The sequence below is a fragment of the Hirundo rustica genome, chromosome 2 (assembly GCF_015227805.2).
Source record: "Hirundo rustica isolate bHirRus1 chromosome 2, bHirRus1.pri.v3, whole genome shotgun sequence".
Classification (NCBI taxonomy): Eukaryota; Metazoa; Chordata; class Aves; order Passeriformes; family Hirundinidae; genus Hirundo; species Hirundo rustica.
In genome coordinates, this window is record NC_053451.1 from 31195879 (window position 1) to 31212032 (window position 16154).

The window sequence follows — 16154 nt, forward strand, 5'->3', positions numbered from 1 at the left end:
CTGAGTGTAACCTTACATCCAGGTGCTACTCGCAGGTCTGTATCTCTTGGAAGTCTTAGTGAATGATGACTTGGACGGTGATGTCTCCAGTTCCTGCAGAGATGAACATTGTTTAGCAGCCTATTGGGCCAAACCAAATCTATAAATATGCTCTGTCCACAGAAATGGTTGATAGTGGATGCTCAGGAAAGGGGTTATGTCAGAGCACATGCAAAGTGATACATCCTGATTCTCCCTCTCCCAGCAGTTTTTCAGGACTTCAAAAGGTAGATACTGCATTTGCATCACGCTTAATAGGTACAAGTGGAGCTGGTCCACAAGAATGTGGTGTTAGGTGGGGCTACAAGTCCACAGCATTAATCTCAGCTGTGTGAATGAAAACACACCTGACAACTAGATTACTCCCATTTTTAATACCTTTTCACCTTGAGAATGAGGGTGGGACACAATATTGCTTTGTTCCAATGTGGCTTCTGCTTGGGGCTTTAGTTTGTAGTGCTTTTGGAGTTTGCTTTTGTATTGAGGAAAACAGCTTCTTTAAAAGCTTTTTTGCATTTGAGTAATTTAATATCCATAGATCTGATGAGCAGATTGTCCCTGCCCAGCAGGACTGACAAAGGTGTATAGGATCAGTAATGACATGAAGTGAGTGGATAGGGGTCATCTGCTTGCTGTGTCTTTCAAAATGAAAACACAGAGGTCTGAAATGAAAGAGGTAAAACATTTGAAACATGTGAAAGGACACAGCCTTTGGGGATTATGGATGCTAAAACTTTGCGCAGCTTCAGGACTCAGATGAAAGTGCTCACAGCAGATAACATCCACTGAGAAGCATTAAATACAAACAACCCATCTACACATTTCTGTAGCTGGAAGAACTCCTGAAGAAGAACATATATTTGCCTTTCTGTTTATGGTCTTAACCCATCTTTAGTCATTCCCTTTTCAGCAGTCTCCAAGGAATATTTGATAGTGGTTATCTGTAAGTAAGAAAGGTGCCACAAGCCTCCAGATGAGGCTTAGCAGAGCTCAAAACCATCTCCTAAATGTGACTTCTTAGGTTTGTATGTTTCACTGAGAAAAAACTCTACCTGGGTGGCGTTTTCTGCCTGTATGACTGTTCTGTACCCACTCTGTCACCAACAGCCACTCATGAGCTTGAGAAGCAGAGAATTAGGGCAGTGGGATGGCAGTCAGGTCCATATGCTGTGTGGACCATGTCCTGCTTCTGGCACCTTGCAGGGGATTTCACAGAGTCGTGGAATCATTAAGCTTGGAAAAGACTTCTAAGATCTTCAAGTCCAACCATTTACCCAGCACCAGTGTGTTCACCACTCAGCCACATCTCCAAGTGCCACCTGCAAAGCGTCTGCTTCCCTGAGCCTCTGTGTAGGAAAAGGAGTGGTTTGAGGTTTGTGAAGGAAGTCATTTGACTTGTGCTGATGACTTGGGTAAAAAACATCAACAACTTGTATCCCAAGGGATGCTGAACTCCCTGCAGCCCAGAGTGTAACTATGCTGTCTTTGGTTCCAGGGGGATTATGTGTGGATGGACCTCAAAACTGGACGGGAGTTCGACGTCCCCATTGGAGCGGTGGTTAAACTGTGCGACTCTGGACAGATCCAGGTCGTGGATGATGAAGGCAATGTACGTACAAAGGCTTGGGATGTCCCTTCTTCAGCTCTATGGCCTTGCTAGGCCAGGGGTCCCAGGGCCATGATAATCAACTTTGTTACGGACTTCCCGTATGTCCTTGGGAACCAACTGTGCCATAGTTTTCTATTCATAAAGACAAGAAAATGCCGTATCTCTGTTTTCGTGGCTTTACTGAGAGTGCAAGATTGAGAACCTTCTTGAGAACAGTGATAGCAGAAACCCCCAAAATACATTTAGTTATAATATAAATAACAGGTAGTTATTTGAGCAAACCCACCTCAACGTGAGGTTCCACCTCCTACCTGATGTGCCCAAACATTGGTTCTCCTTCAATTTTCCACCTCTATTTTTCTGCAGTGGTGGCTATTTGAGAGTAAAGTCTGTATCAAGGTTCTCTGTTCTTCTTTTTTTTTACCTTGCACTCCTTTCAAGGGTAATAGAGATTTGGTCCTTGTGGGCAATTTGTAGTGGCTTTTGAAGCCTTTAGAAAGGATGAGTCTAAATAACACTGCTGATAAAAGTATGACTTTGCCACCCCTGTCCATCCCTTTCTCCTTTTCCTAAATAATTTTCCCTCTGCTCAACAGTATTTTGTGTCAGAGGGTTAACCAGTGATGTGAAATTGCGTTTGTGAATGGAAAGGCAAATCTGCTACTTGCTATAAACTCCCCTGCTGTGCTGGATGACCATGTTGCCCTAGAGGAGGCTCCTGCCATGATGGCTTGTGTCTCCTGTCTCTTGTTGCTCCAATAAAAAGGCGTTTTCCTTTTTCTGTTACAAATCTTTGAAATCTGTCACTGCCTTGCCCTGCAGGAATAGAAGCTGTGGCACATGTGCTGATGATCTCTTGTGTATGTTCTTCTGTCTGGTCCTTCTCTTTGGAACGGGCTGTTTGTGTCTTTCATCCAAGTGGTGTCTCATTTGACTTGCCTTTTTCTGGCCTTGCTCTTTTCCCAGGAGCACTGGATTTCCCCACAGAATGCCAGCCACATCAAACCCATGCACCCCACCTCCATCCATGGGGTGGAGGACATGATCCGCCTGGGGGACCTGAACGAGGCCGGAATTCTCAGGAACCTGCTGATTCGCTATCGGGAGCACCTCATCTATGTGAGTGTCCACCTCTGGTTCTGTACTCCTCCCCCTGCTCTCCTTAGCTCTGGGGAACCCGTGTGGGGGGAGCCCTGATCGAACTGAGCATCTGGGTTTCTACATTCACCTTTTCCCAGGTGGTGAAAGGCTTCTGACTTTGGAGGACAATGCAGAGCTTCTAGATGTTTCTGTGAAAGACCACATTAATTAGGTCACGTTCACCAAAGTTCACACCACCTTGCTGTCCCGCCCCTGAAGAAGTTTTGTGCACGTGCATTAGCTTTCTGTACACAGGATAACCCGTTTATCCCAGGCCATGAGCATGTTGTAGCCATCCTAAAGCAAAAACTTCTGTAGATGTGTAAACTACGTGCTGAATGTGACCCTTCTGCCCTCTCCCCCTGAACTATTGAGTTATTTAACCCAAGGGGTTGAAGACAACCATTGCTGGAGGTGGAAGCAGTGGGGAAAGGATGAAGAGAGGCATGCATGAAATAACTGGGAGCAAAGAAGTGAACAACTCCCAGAACACCTCTAGAAAACCCTCCCAGTATGTGTTCATGGCTTATCACCCCTGGGTTGCCTGGGATCCTGGCAGTTGTTCTCTGAGGACAGTAGTGTCCTTCCTTAGGTCAGCTCAGTCATGTCATGCCCAGTGGACCCAGTGCAGCCTTGCCATCCAAAACAGGCATTCACAGATTGAGGGGTTTACTGGGAACCAGTCAGAACAGCCAAAATGCCACTGCCCCAGCAGGACAGGAGTCAGCATTCAAATTTCTGTGCTGGTTTCATCAGTGTTCCCCGTGCTGTGTAGTCTTCTGCACGTTCTTCAGACAGAAATTCAGAGTGCACATGTGTTTGCTGCTAGATCATGTACTCTGCAAATACGGAAAATTCACTATTGCTCTTGAATCCTACAGTTTTCAGATATTCAGGTAAGTGTCTGCCGTGCCTTTGAAGGCCTTGTAAGAGCCTCCTGGTCATCTAATTTCTAAAAGGCTCTAGAGACTGCTAGATTTTCAGGCCAGAGAGAATTGCAAGACAGTCAGACTTCACAGATAAAATAAGCTAGCAGAGTATGGGATTTTATCTGTCAAGTCTGTATGTTCATCACTGCTTAATGTCCAGTGCTTTTTGATAAAATGGTTTTGGATTAGGGCTGGGCAGTGATGGAGAAGACATCACTCTGCTGCAGAGGCTGTTAATATGATTGACAGCTCCTCGCCCCTTCTCTGGGAGTTATCCATCTCTTCTTTCAGAGATGGAATCCAGTCCTGGAGGAAGGGGACATGGGTGTTGAAAAGGCACCCATAAGTCCCCAAAGCTTGGAGGAGAATAGAGATCTCCAAGTGCTTCTCTAATTCAGACAATTTATTTGTTGTGCATGATGCCTAAGTCCCCTGTATTGTCAGTTTAGACAAAAAGAGTGTAACCAGAAAATTATTCTCACATTAGATTAAGTGAATTTCTCCCTTTATAATTAAAATTTCTTGCCATTTATAATGATAAACTAGCAAGTTAACAGCCCAAATTCACACTTGAGGTACACCACCTCAAGTATGTCTCCATGGGCATGCATGGCAGTCACCAGAGGTGTAAATAGAGCCCACAGAGAAAAGATTGCGTTTCAGCTGTGCAACCAGAAGTGCCTCTAAGATGGTTTAGAGCTGACTGGAGCTTGGATATCATAGAGGAGTTTATGTTGGAAGAAAATTTTAGGCTAGAGGTCTACAGTCCAACCTCCCCCAGCTCAGAGCACATCCATCTTCAGGGTTATGTGCAGTACTCATGTGGATAACTGAATTCAAGCAGCTTGAATGCCACCTAAGAAGTACAGATGGCCAATAATTTTTAGCTGATTGGCTCATTCTAGGAACTTGAATTTACCCATTGAGCATTGCCCCTTTTTCCCCTGCTTGCAGGCACCCTGCAGTGGCACAAAGTGGATTCCTGCCACTCTCTCTGAGAAAGTTTGAATCATGTTGGATATTTTTTCAGTGGTGTCCGTATTTCTTTTGGGGTACCTATGTAATCCAGCAAGTGCCTGTTGCTTCTCCAAGTGACCAGAGGTCCTCAAATACAATTCTGTGTGTACAGTATCATCAGATTGCCTGTGAATACACCAAGCTCCTTTGAAAGATCTGTGTCTCTGAGTTCCCTTGCCAAGCTATTCACAGTCATCCAGGAAGATTAGGAACACAAACAAGCACTGGGAAAGTGTTGTTTGGCAACATCATCCTAATAAGGGCTGATGCAAAGGGCAGCTTTTAGCCTGGAGGTGAGTGTGGGTGGTGATTTGGGCTGAGGTGACACAATAACCACATCAGTTTCTCTACAAGTTCTTCTGGTCCAATGGTCACAGTGCAGTGTGTCCTGCAGAGTTCCTGCCTAAGGGATGGCCACATCCCACAAAGATATTTGCATCACAGAGGTTCCTGGTTATGGTGTCTTGATTGCTCCACACCACTAATGGCTTTAACATGCCAGCCCAGGAACTGGGCACAGCACAGCGATTGGTGCAATCTCAAAATCAGAATGGCACTCTTAAAATGACAGAGAGTGCATGGCTTGATAGACAGGTATGCAAACCACTTCTGTCTACAGGTGTGTAGTTGGAGACTCAGGAATCCAACCTTAGATCTCAGCTATTAGGAGTGATGGCATTAGGAGGAGTAGATTTGTGTCGGATGTGGTAAATATTGATGACAGTTTTTGCAAAGCCAAGGTACCATATGGATGCCATGTATGCACGGGGACACCCAGTCCTCTGAGGTGTTTTTTTCTGTGGTATAATTAGCACTGTCTTAAAGACAGTGAAGCTGCACTGCTTGAAAGGATTTCTGAGCCTGCTGAGTAAATTATTACTTTTCCAATGGAATTTCAGTTCCTCTTGTTTCCTCGTGTTCTTAGCTTTGTGGAGGGTGTAGTTCTACTCTAATGAAATATAACTTCCCTTTTTCTTCTCCCTCGCTTTTTACTCATAAGACAAACTGCGGTGGGAGGGTAAGTATGATGCTTGGCGATGTCATTTGCAATTGCTGTCATGTGCCTTCCACTGGATCACCTTTTTCTGTTCACCGTTGTGACCTTCTCATTTACTTTGCACCACCATTGCTGCTGCTTCATAAATGCACTGAGAGTATCCATCTGCTTTGGTGCAGAGCTTGACCCACATGGTGAAGTTGTGACACCTTCCCAGAGCCAGAAAATTCCAAACCTGTGAATGTGGTTAAAACTTTAAGTGCTTCTCAGTGATGACCTTAACTTGAAGGGAAGAAATGTCTGCACAAATATATGAAAACCTTCAACAAGGGCTTCTTGCTCTTGGTTTGGGTTGCGCGCAGCAAGAGAAACTATGCTGAATAGCAAGAGAGTCTGGTGGGGAGTTTGGATTCATGAGTAAGGTTAAATTTCTTTATCTGCAGATGAAACCAGTGCCTGCTGCTGCACTCTAAGGGCTGCCAAAATGCAGTAGTGTTTGGTAGAGCTTTAACCCCATAACAATCCAGATGAAGTCAGCCATGGTGTTCTGGGTAGCCAGGGAAGCAGGCTCAGAAAGGATTTGTTTGGGGCTAATTAAAATGTAGGTCATGCAGGCAGTAATGAATTTGCTGTGAGATGCGGTTCCTGTGGTCAGCTACGGCAGAGTCCCTGCTCTCAGTAAAGCTTTATTTTTCCAATAGAAAGGGGCTTTGACATCACCCAGAAATAGCAACCAGTGAGCTACTATTTCCTTGGAAGTGCCCTTTGGCCCCTCATCAACAGAGTGAACAAGTTTTGCCTTCTGTCAGCTGTGAGAATTGGGCAAATTGTGATTATTTATCAACTAGGAATGACCTATGAAAACAAGCAACAGTACAAGAGTTCATGCTGACAAAGTGTTTTGTGGATCACAAGGGAAGGGTCAGTGAGAGCATCCAGGAAGCATTCCTAATGGTTAACACCTTTAAAAGCCTCTCTGTTTGCATTTGTGGCAGGGCAGACCAGCGTGACTGAAAAGTGGGGTTTCAGAAATATCTGAAGGGAGTTAGTTTTTTGTTGGTTTTTTGTTTTGTTTTTTAAAAAGAGGCTCAAAGAAGGTGGGAAATGTCCCTAAAATTAAGCTGGAATAAATTGTAAACAGGAAAAGAGTTTTCCAAATATCTCAGCTAGGGCTTCATCAGGGATCTTGGTGTCATAATCCCATTCAGAAATTGAGCTCCCTCCTTCCCTGAGCACTGAGGTTACCTGTTCCATCACCTTTAAAGGCTTCCCTGGGATGTCTCTGCTCCCTTATTTCAATGCCTTATTCTTCTAAAATCCAGTCTACATGATTTCACAGCCAATTCCTACCCTTTGAAGTTGTGACAACATTGTTCTGGGGCTCAAAGAGCTTTTTCCCCTTACTGGCACGTAATCCCCCGTTACAGACAAGAGCATTGTGTCCTTTTGCAGTTAGCACTGTAACGTCAAACCTCTCATGGGACTGAACTAAAAGTTGCATTCTTGTGTTGGCCATGAGACTGGAAGGTGAGGAGCTCTTAATGGCTTTTCATCATCCCTACTATGGAATACAGTTGCCACCTACTGGCTGCCTTCAGGATGCCCGAACTGGCGGCAAGTTTTGCATAGATGGTGGCAAACTATTTCTTCTCTCTCACAAGCATCCTTGGCTGTGCCGCTTTGCTGCTTTGTGCCAAAGCCTTACTGGGTTTGGGCCACGCAGATGAAAACCCATAAGGATTATATGAATGCTGAAATTACTTGCTTTGTTTCCTGAAAAAATATATGCAGTAGTTGGGGCGCTTTCACAGCTGGTTCCACCAGGAAGGTAAGGTGAAAATTAGTCTTGTAACTTCTGTTGCTAAAAATTAGCCTAGAGAAAGTGACTTGAATTCTTTGAAGTCACAGAGTGAAAGTAGCCTTCATCTCATGCCCCTTGGCTAACCCAAGGTGGAGGCTCTAGATACTGACTTCTAGACAGGTGAAACAGGGGAAGGAGATCCTTATTCTCTGCCTTGAGCTTGGGATGTGGCCAAACCTCCTAACCTCAGCACTGCATCTCAGCAAGATAACAAAGTTCATGCGTCCTTTGATGAAAGGCTTGAGAGAAACAGCTTCTGGAAGGGCATAAATTAAAGAGCAAGATACTACAGGGGAGTAGTTGCTACCCAAGGCCCAGAACAGCTGGACCAAAAGCCATTTGCAGAATTTCAGAAATAGATGAGAAGGGATATGTCAGAACTTGGTGGGTAATATCGATCTGCACAGGACAAGTTTAAACTGGAATATGGAGAGATTTGGTTAGGCGGAGATGGTGGAGAAGAATTCATTGCAGTGGGAAATTCAGCAGCTGCTGTGGATTGATAAAAACAGGTTAGATATTCATCTGTCAGAATGGTTTGGATCCAGCTGGTCCTGCCTTGAGATATGGGAACGGTTATCAGATTTCTTTCATCTATGGTTTCTCATTGTACATGCAATGCTGTAGATGTGTGTGGATATATGCTGGCTCTGGTGATATTTTTGCAAATATGAGCTTCTCTTAAGGCTCTGAATCTTAACCAAGAACATACAAAATATGTATTAAGGCTTGAAACCATGCTGTGCATGAGCAAGGCTGATTATGATTTAGATAATTTGGGACTTCTGTTCCCATTTTATTCCAGGCTCTCCATGCAAGCATCTCTGACTTGAGCATTATCCTTCATCCAGCTTTTAAAAATCCTTGATTTTTCTGGCCTCCATCCACATCCCATCCCAGCTCCAAAGTCTCTCAGCTACACCTCACTGTCCCCATAAACCTTCATGTGCTTCTCCTCCAGACATACACTGGTTCGATACTGGTGGCAGTAAACCCCTACCAGCTCCTACCCATCTACTCACCTGAGCAGATACGCCTCTACACCAACAAAAAGATTGGTGAGATGCCACCACACATCTTCGCAATTGCTGACAACTGCTACTTCAACATGCAGCGCAACAACAAGGACCAGTGCTGTATCATCAGGTGAGTTGCTGAGTTTCCAAATGGGCCATATCCTGAAGGCAGATGCTGAGCAGGTGCAACATGCTTGATTTGGAACAGCTTATCAGATAGAGTAGTCAAGCACTGAATGACTGATTAGGTCTTCCATCCACATATCCCCAGTGCAGAGGTGGTCTGTGCAGTCACCCTGTTCCTAGTAAAGGTTTTTTATCAATACTTTGGTATTTACCCTTACAATACAATATTTATATTCATTTTTAACCTCCACTTTTAAATTCAAGCTCAGTCCTACAGATATCAAAAATGCAAACATCAATACTTTCAGCACAAGGAAGGGTCAGGGACAAGCTTTGTTGCTGGGCCTGTGGTCTCCATGCATGGCTCTGCTCTGGACTGATCAGCTTGGGCACCAAGAAGTGCCTGGTCACAGTTATGGGTATAGTTCCCTCCAGTATCTGTCCCAGATGGTGGTATGAGCCAGATTTCGTGTCCTCAGCCCTCCAGCATGATCCTATAAATTCTGAACCCACAGTCTTTTTCATTTGAGGCACCCTTTTTCCCCAAGGCATGCCTACCCTAAGTTTCATTGAATAAAATCATAACTCTGGAACATCCTGTGTACAGTCTTTCAGATACATGAGTCTGAAAAGGCCATTCAGTACGGCTTTTTTTGCTGCTCTAAAAGAGCATCATGTGGGGCCCATAGGAGGGTCAATGCAGCGTGCCAGTGCCCTGAAAAGTGAAACAATTTGCCCGTGAGGCCAGGGCTGGACATTCAGTGTCAGGAAGGTCTGTTTCCGTCACTTATTTTGGCTACCCCATGTATCAGATGTGCCATAGACTCACCCAAATATTTCTGCCCAGCCCCTTCACAAGATAACTGAGGTTATCTTTCAGTGAAGAGAAAAGTTTGAGGAATAGCTCTGCCTTCCTGCCCCATAAGCTTCTCATCTCCCATCTTCTCCTTGTTAGAGCAAGCACAGGAGCCCTGTGGAAGTCCCTGCTGTTAAAAGGCTGTATTTCACAGTCTGTCTTATCACAGCTCAAGACTGGTGATGAAGATGTCCCATGGGAACAGCTAGACTGTGCACCACAGAGTCATAGTCTGGTGATCCTACCTGGAAAAGCACTGGCTGAAAGTCCTTCATGACCTTCTTAGTGCTGATTGAATGATGGCATTTGCTGGGCGTACCCAAACTCAAGCAACAGCTTGGGCCAAATGAAACACAGAGCAAATCTGGACCTTGGCTGGAAGCTGTCTGGTACCATGTCCTACCATTTGTCCCACAGCCAGTCCTTGGGATGCTGGAAACCCATCCTTGGTGGTCTCATCCTGCCTACCCTAACACAAGAGACAGAGACAGAAGTTCCTTTGGAGACAGAGGGAGGGACACTGGCATGGAAGGGATGCAGCATGGCTTTCACTGACCTCCACTCCTGTTGTCTTTGCAGTGGAGAATCTGGAGCAGGGAAGACAGAAAGCACAAAACTGATTCTGCAGTTCCTGGCAGCAATCAGTGGTCAGCACTCCTGGATTGAGCAGCAGGTCCTGGAGGCAAATCCCATCTTGGAAGGTGAGGCCTCAGATAATAAAGAATTCTTTTGCTGGGAAAAAAAAAAAAAAAAAAACCACCCACAAACCAAAACAGATTCAGGAAGCATAAAATATAACCAAATCTAAATCCCTTTGAGTTTCAAAAAAAGTGACAAAACTTTTCTTTTAAGTACACTTTTGCTAAACAACACATTCAGATTCTTCTCATCTGAATTTATTTTTCACAAGACTAATATTCTCTAATTTGAGCTCTCAATGTTTTCTTTAATATTTTTGACAACTATTGTTGAAAGCAAAACATTTCAGCTGACCTGAATTATTTTTCAACTGTTTTGTTACTTAAAAATATGGGGGAAAAAAAGTGGTTTTCTGCCTAAATCAGTGCTCTTTTTTAAAAAAAAAAAAAAAAAAAAAATCAATACAAAACCCTGAATTTTGCTTAAATCTGTGTGTACTATGTAAAAGTGCTGATCAATACTTTCTTGAGTTTCTGATGTTCAGTCAAAGCTCTTGTGAAAAATCTCACTGCCTCTTCCAGTGCTGGACTGCATGCAGAGCATCAGTATCCCATCTGTGCTGCATTCAGCTAATTATTTGCATTTTTTTGGCTGTAGTTGCAAAAATCTTATCCCTATTCTTTGATGGTTCCATAAAACACCAGTTTAATAGGACCTGAGCTTCACAGCACCTTGTGCTGGCTGTATACAATAGCAAACCCCACCTTTTCCTTCCAAGATAAGAATGGCAGCAAAATGCAGGAAAAGAAATAGAGGAGTCAAAGAAAGAACCAGATAATGAGAACCATTATCTTGGGGCCTTAATAGGTTCATTGGCAAGCTGTTACTGTGATCAATCCCACTGTTTTAATTGGATATCTTTAAATTAAATAGGTAGTTTGACCCTCTTGACCCAACACGATGCCAGATGTACCTTTTATGCTTACTCAGAAAAAATTGCAATTTTTATTGAGGTTGTTAAAGAGTAATATTGAGGTTGTTCTCTAAAGGTTGAGGTTTGATCAGCCTGGTCTAGTGGAAAGTGTCTCTGCCCTTGGCAGAGGGGTTGGAACTGGATGATCTTGAAGGTTCCTTCCAACCCAAACCATTTTATGATTTTTACCTCCTCTGCTTGGTAAATAACCCTCTAGGAGCCAACAGAAATATGACAAATGCACAGGACACTATTGAATATTCACTTAGTCACTGCTGAGATTCAGGAAAGAGAGGCTCTGTAATTCAAGCTCATGTCCATCACCTGCCAGAAATCCTGGAGCAGAAATGGCAGGGTGTGCTGGCTTAGGGCACTCCTCCACACCCAACAGACAATGGACACGGGTACCTTTCTCAGCACAGTCTGTTTGCAGGGAGAAGTCTCCTGCTGGAGGCTGGCTTAGTTGTCTGTATTTCTCTTTTGGACGTATTTTCCCTTTTCTTTCCCTCTCAGTCATCAAATCACTCACCAGCATCTCTGTAATTTTCTGCAGGGTCACCTTTCACACTGCAGTCACTCTTGCTCAACTCTCTTGTATTTCATCAGCTGCCACCAAAATCCTGCTGTCCTAGCCCTTCTTCCTGGATAAGATCACCCCATTCCCAGGCTTCCTCCTCTGTGCTTCCTCTCTGTATTTCCAAGGACAGCCATCTGATATACATCTTGTTTCCTCGCACTGAGATGAAATTGATGCAGCCAAACTTAAGGGAAGGCTTTGGGGCTGCTTTTAATCCTCTCAGCCTCACTCTTTTGACTTTCCCCCTCCATGAGACCAGATCCATCATCCTCCCTGCATCAGGTCCTGTCTAACACACCGTAATCTTTGCAGCTTTTGGGAACGCAAAGACCATCCGTAATGACAATTCCAGCCGATTCGGGAAGTACATCGACATCCACTTCAACAAAAGGGGAGCCATAGAGGGGGCAAAGATTGAGCAGTACCTGCTGGAGAAGTCCCGGGTGTGCAGGCAGGTAAGGTGATACACCTGCCAGGCGTGGGAGCTGGCGACCTTTGCCATGCCGTTCTCCTCGTGGAGCTGACACTTGCTCTTCTCCTGCAGGCTCAGGACGAGAGGAATTACCACGTGTTCTACTGCATGCTGAGAGGAATGACCGTGGAGCAGAAGAAGAAGCTGGGTCTTGGGAAAGCCACGGACTACAACTACCTTGCGATGGTGAGGGAGCAGTGGGGTGATGTGGTGAAGGGTTCTTAGCAAGGGAGAAGGAAAAGAGAGGTGCTTCTGCAGCCAAGAGCTGCTTTGCTGGTTATGACCTTCCTGAGCCTTAGCCGCAGGGTTTGACGGATCTCTTTGTCACACCACCACAAGGCTCACGGTCTTAGTGGAAATCCTTAATCCCTGTGTCTAGACCGGGCTGTTTCCACACTTTCTGGGAAGTAGGACACAAGCTTGGATGGGATGGAGTATGGTGCCCATGCCACGTGTTTGGAAGTAGCCAAGGTGTTAGATAAGACCTGCTGCCCCTGAGGCAGTGATGGGTACAGTGGAGTGCTTGTCTGGATGGCACATTCTCAGCAGAATATGGGGCTGAGCTGTGTGTGCTCCACGTGTCTGACGGAGCCAGAAACCTCCACCCCCACTCCCTATACACCAGTTGATATCCAGAGGAGCTGATAGAAGCAGGTGTAATTAAGGCTGGTGGGTCATCAGCAAGGCTGGGACCCAGATTTCTGACTGGACCAGTGGGAGCCTCCAGCCCCCTATCCCCATCCCAGAGAGCTTTTCCTCTTCTGCTGATGGCAGTCAGACACAGGGTACCTGGGGATGACAGGTAAAGTGTGGGTTGCAAGGCTGAGCACTGAATCATAGAATATGACAAAGAGCAGAGCCACATCCACAAGTTCAGCGTCATCCTTTAAACAAAACATTGCTGGTTCTGAGGGAAGCCCAGCTTGGGGTTGCACCCCAGTGCTCCCTGGCTTTGGCCCATGCAGTGTGTGCCTTGTTTGCCTCCCCAGGGTAACTGCACCACCTGTGATGGCAGAGATGATAGCAAGGAGTACGCCAATATCCGCTCCGCCATGAAGGTCCTCATGTTCACCGACACCGAGAACTGGGAGATCTCCAAGCTGCTGGCTGCCATCCTGCACATGGGCAACCTGCAGTATGAAGGTAAAAGGACAAAGCACAGGGACGTGGTCCAGGGCACTGCTGCTCTTTATTCTTCACGCTGACAGGGAGCCGAGCTTAGGGATGGAGGACTGTATCCAGAACACCTGCCATGGTGCCATGCCAGGGACTCAGGTGTTTATTGTGGCATTGTAAGGAATAAGGAGTAATTCCACCTGCCCACAGCAGGGCTGCCAGGCTGCAATGGGCTCAATGACATCCACCTTTTCTGAATGTTGTGAGGTTGAATATGGCCACAGGCCATTCAGTAGATTCAGGTTTTACAAAATACGGCTAATGGAATGTTTGACAGGTGCCTGTGTGATTGGATATGCCTTTGCAAATGTACCAAACAGCTCTGCTATCAGAAATGACACAGTGATTTAAAAAGCCTCTTCAGACGACAGAAGCCTAAAGCACTTGGATGCTAGAAACATTTCTACATTCTTTACTATCTGGTCTGGCAGAGCAGAGTACTGGTCCTTTGCAGCCAGCAGCAGGACTCCAGCAGATGTGTGAACTTTTCTCTCCCTTCTGATGGCCAGATTTTGCCAGGACATCACACAGAGGCACTGGAGAAAGAGCCTTTCCCTCTCCCAATCTGCTTTCTGCAGAGACACGTCCCTTGCTGATGGCTTTCCGTCTGCCTTTCTTTCCCCAGCTCGGACCTATGACAACCTGGATGCCTGCGAGGTTGTTCAGTCAGCATCGCTCATCACTGCGGCAACATTGCTGGAGGTCAGTGGCCCTGCAGTGCTGCCCTTCCCCCCTTTCTGATCTGATCCCGGGTCTTTAGGATCGTGGCAAAGCTTTGTCTGAGCCCGCCTCTCCTTGCACCAGCAGCTCTAGGAGGCTGAAGAGGCCTGGATAAGCCATACTGTGTGCTGCATTGGCAGCAGGAAGGTGAAAGTCTCCATCTGGGCTGAGTAGCCAGAGGAGGCTACAGAGATGCTCAGCGGGCTGGAGTGCCTCTTCTATGGAGACAAGCTGAGACACTTGGAGTGTTTCAGCCTGGAGAAGGCTCTGGACACAGCTTAGAGCCCCTTCCGGTACCTAGAGGGGCTAAAAGAGAGCTGGAGGAGGGACTTTTGGCAAGGGCATGGAATGATAGGACAAGGGGGAATGGCTTCAAACTGAAAGAGGTCAGGTTTAAATTAGATATCAAGAAATTCTTCACTGAAGGTGGTGGGGCACTGGAACAGATTGCCCAGGGATTTTACAGCTGCTCCACTTGTGGGAATGTTCAAGGCCAGGTGTGATGGGACTTTGAGCAACTTGGTCTTGCAGAAACTGTTCCTGTTGGGGGTTGGAACTAGATGAACCTTAAAGGTCCCTTCCAACCCAAACTATCCTATGATTCCATGATCCCATTATCTGAGCTTCTCTTCATACCAGCAGCTAGAAACAGACCCTCTGGTGGCACATTGTCCTAGAAAAGGTACCCAAAATACCTCAGTCCCTAAAGTAGGATGTTTCCCTGACTAATATAAAGAAAGTTGTTAACGGTACTTGAGACAGGTGTCATATATACTCTGTATCTGAAGTGAGGTGAGATGACCCTCACTGGAACCATCCATGCAGTGACTGGAGCATTCTTCAGTGGCCCTCTCAAGAGCTAACAAGGATCCCTCAGAAACAGCATCTCATCTCCATAGGCACTGCTGGTCCCAGAGTGTGATGCGCAGCTCTCTGTCCGCTTAGGGAGTGGACATTTCCCTGAAGAAGTATAAAAAGGGGTCAAGGCAATGCAAAGCTTTAACTCATGCTGGTGGCATACAGCTTTGCAGGCTTGGCTTTGCTGTCTCTTGCTATCTTCCCACCTCATAAACATCTCATGCTAAGAACACGCTAACTTCTCACAAGAACGCCTTCCAGATTAGAGTACGGTATAAAAGTGTTAACTTTTCTCTCCGAAAATGCCTGTGTCTTCATTTGAGGCACCTCCCCTGTACAGCAGCTGTGTTTGGTGTTGTCTCTGCCAGGTTGAGCCTCAGGACGTGATGAACTGCCTTACCAGCCGGACGATAATCACGAGGGGCGAAACTGTCTCCACCCCCCTCAACATGGAGCAAGCGCTGGATGTGAGGGACGCTTTTGTAAAGGTAAGTCTTATGGCATTCCCTTATGCCTTCTGTTGATAAGCTGAAGAAATCTGCCCCTTCTGAGACTGGAGCATCCACTGCACAGGAAAAGGGTCTCGCTTGGTGCCCCTGTGAGCTCAGATCAGCAAATGCCCTTGAAACCGTGTTCTAATTGGGATGTACAAAGAGTTGAGATGGAAGGAGTCTAGGTAACCTGCTCTGCTAGAGATTTGCAATCTGGTTTGGAGATTGTCTGTACTCAAAGGGGACTTGCGGAAGGACCTAGCATTCTGAAATCACCTCAGCTTCAGGAAAGATCCTCAGCTGCTGTAAATCAGAGCAACTCTACCAACACCTCTAACACCTGAATTTCAGGATTTGGGAGCATAAGGAACAGCAAATACAGCTGAACAACACAGGGCCAGGGATAGAGCAGTCTAGAAGCCATCAGAGCATTTAGCCTCACATCTTGAGGCTTTGGAGTGAGGAAGGTTGATGGGGTGGGTGTGCATCACTGCTGTGCTGTTTGCAGCCCCATGTAAAATTGCAAGACAAGCATTATTGGCATGCTTTGGCCAACTTGGGTCCTCATTTTATCTGTGGGGAGTTGGTAGATCAAGTTGGTTTGATAGCTAACTAGCCTGCAAATCCTGGCAGTGTTGTCTCTAGTGGTGACGGGCCT

The 16154-nt window shown here is 45.9% G+C and overlaps 1 protein-coding gene across 3 annotated transcripts in view; it reads left to right on the plus strand.

The window, feature by feature from the left end:
• The window catches only part of MYO7A (myosin VIIA), a 100380-nt gene that overhangs the window by 39233 nt on the left and 44993 nt on the right, over positions 1 to 16154 (plus strand). For all 3 annotated transcript variants that reach the window (XM_040055494.2, XM_058419307.1, XM_040055495.2), the window contains exons 3-11: positions 1535 to 1648; positions 2615 to 2767; positions 8554 to 8738; positions 10170 to 10291; positions 12092 to 12234; positions 12324 to 12437; positions 13241 to 13394; positions 14053 to 14129; positions 15374 to 15493. In XM_040055494.2, the coding sequence (XP_039911428.1) occupies positions 1535 to 1648; positions 2615 to 2767; positions 8554 to 8738; positions 10170 to 10291; positions 12092 to 12234; positions 12324 to 12437; positions 13241 to 13394; positions 14053 to 14129; positions 15374 to 15493 (1182 nt within the window). The remainder of the gene's footprint in view (positions 1 to 1534; positions 1649 to 2614; positions 2768 to 8553; positions 8739 to 10169; positions 10292 to 12091; positions 12235 to 12323; positions 12438 to 13240; positions 13395 to 14052; positions 14130 to 15373; positions 15494 to 16154) is intronic.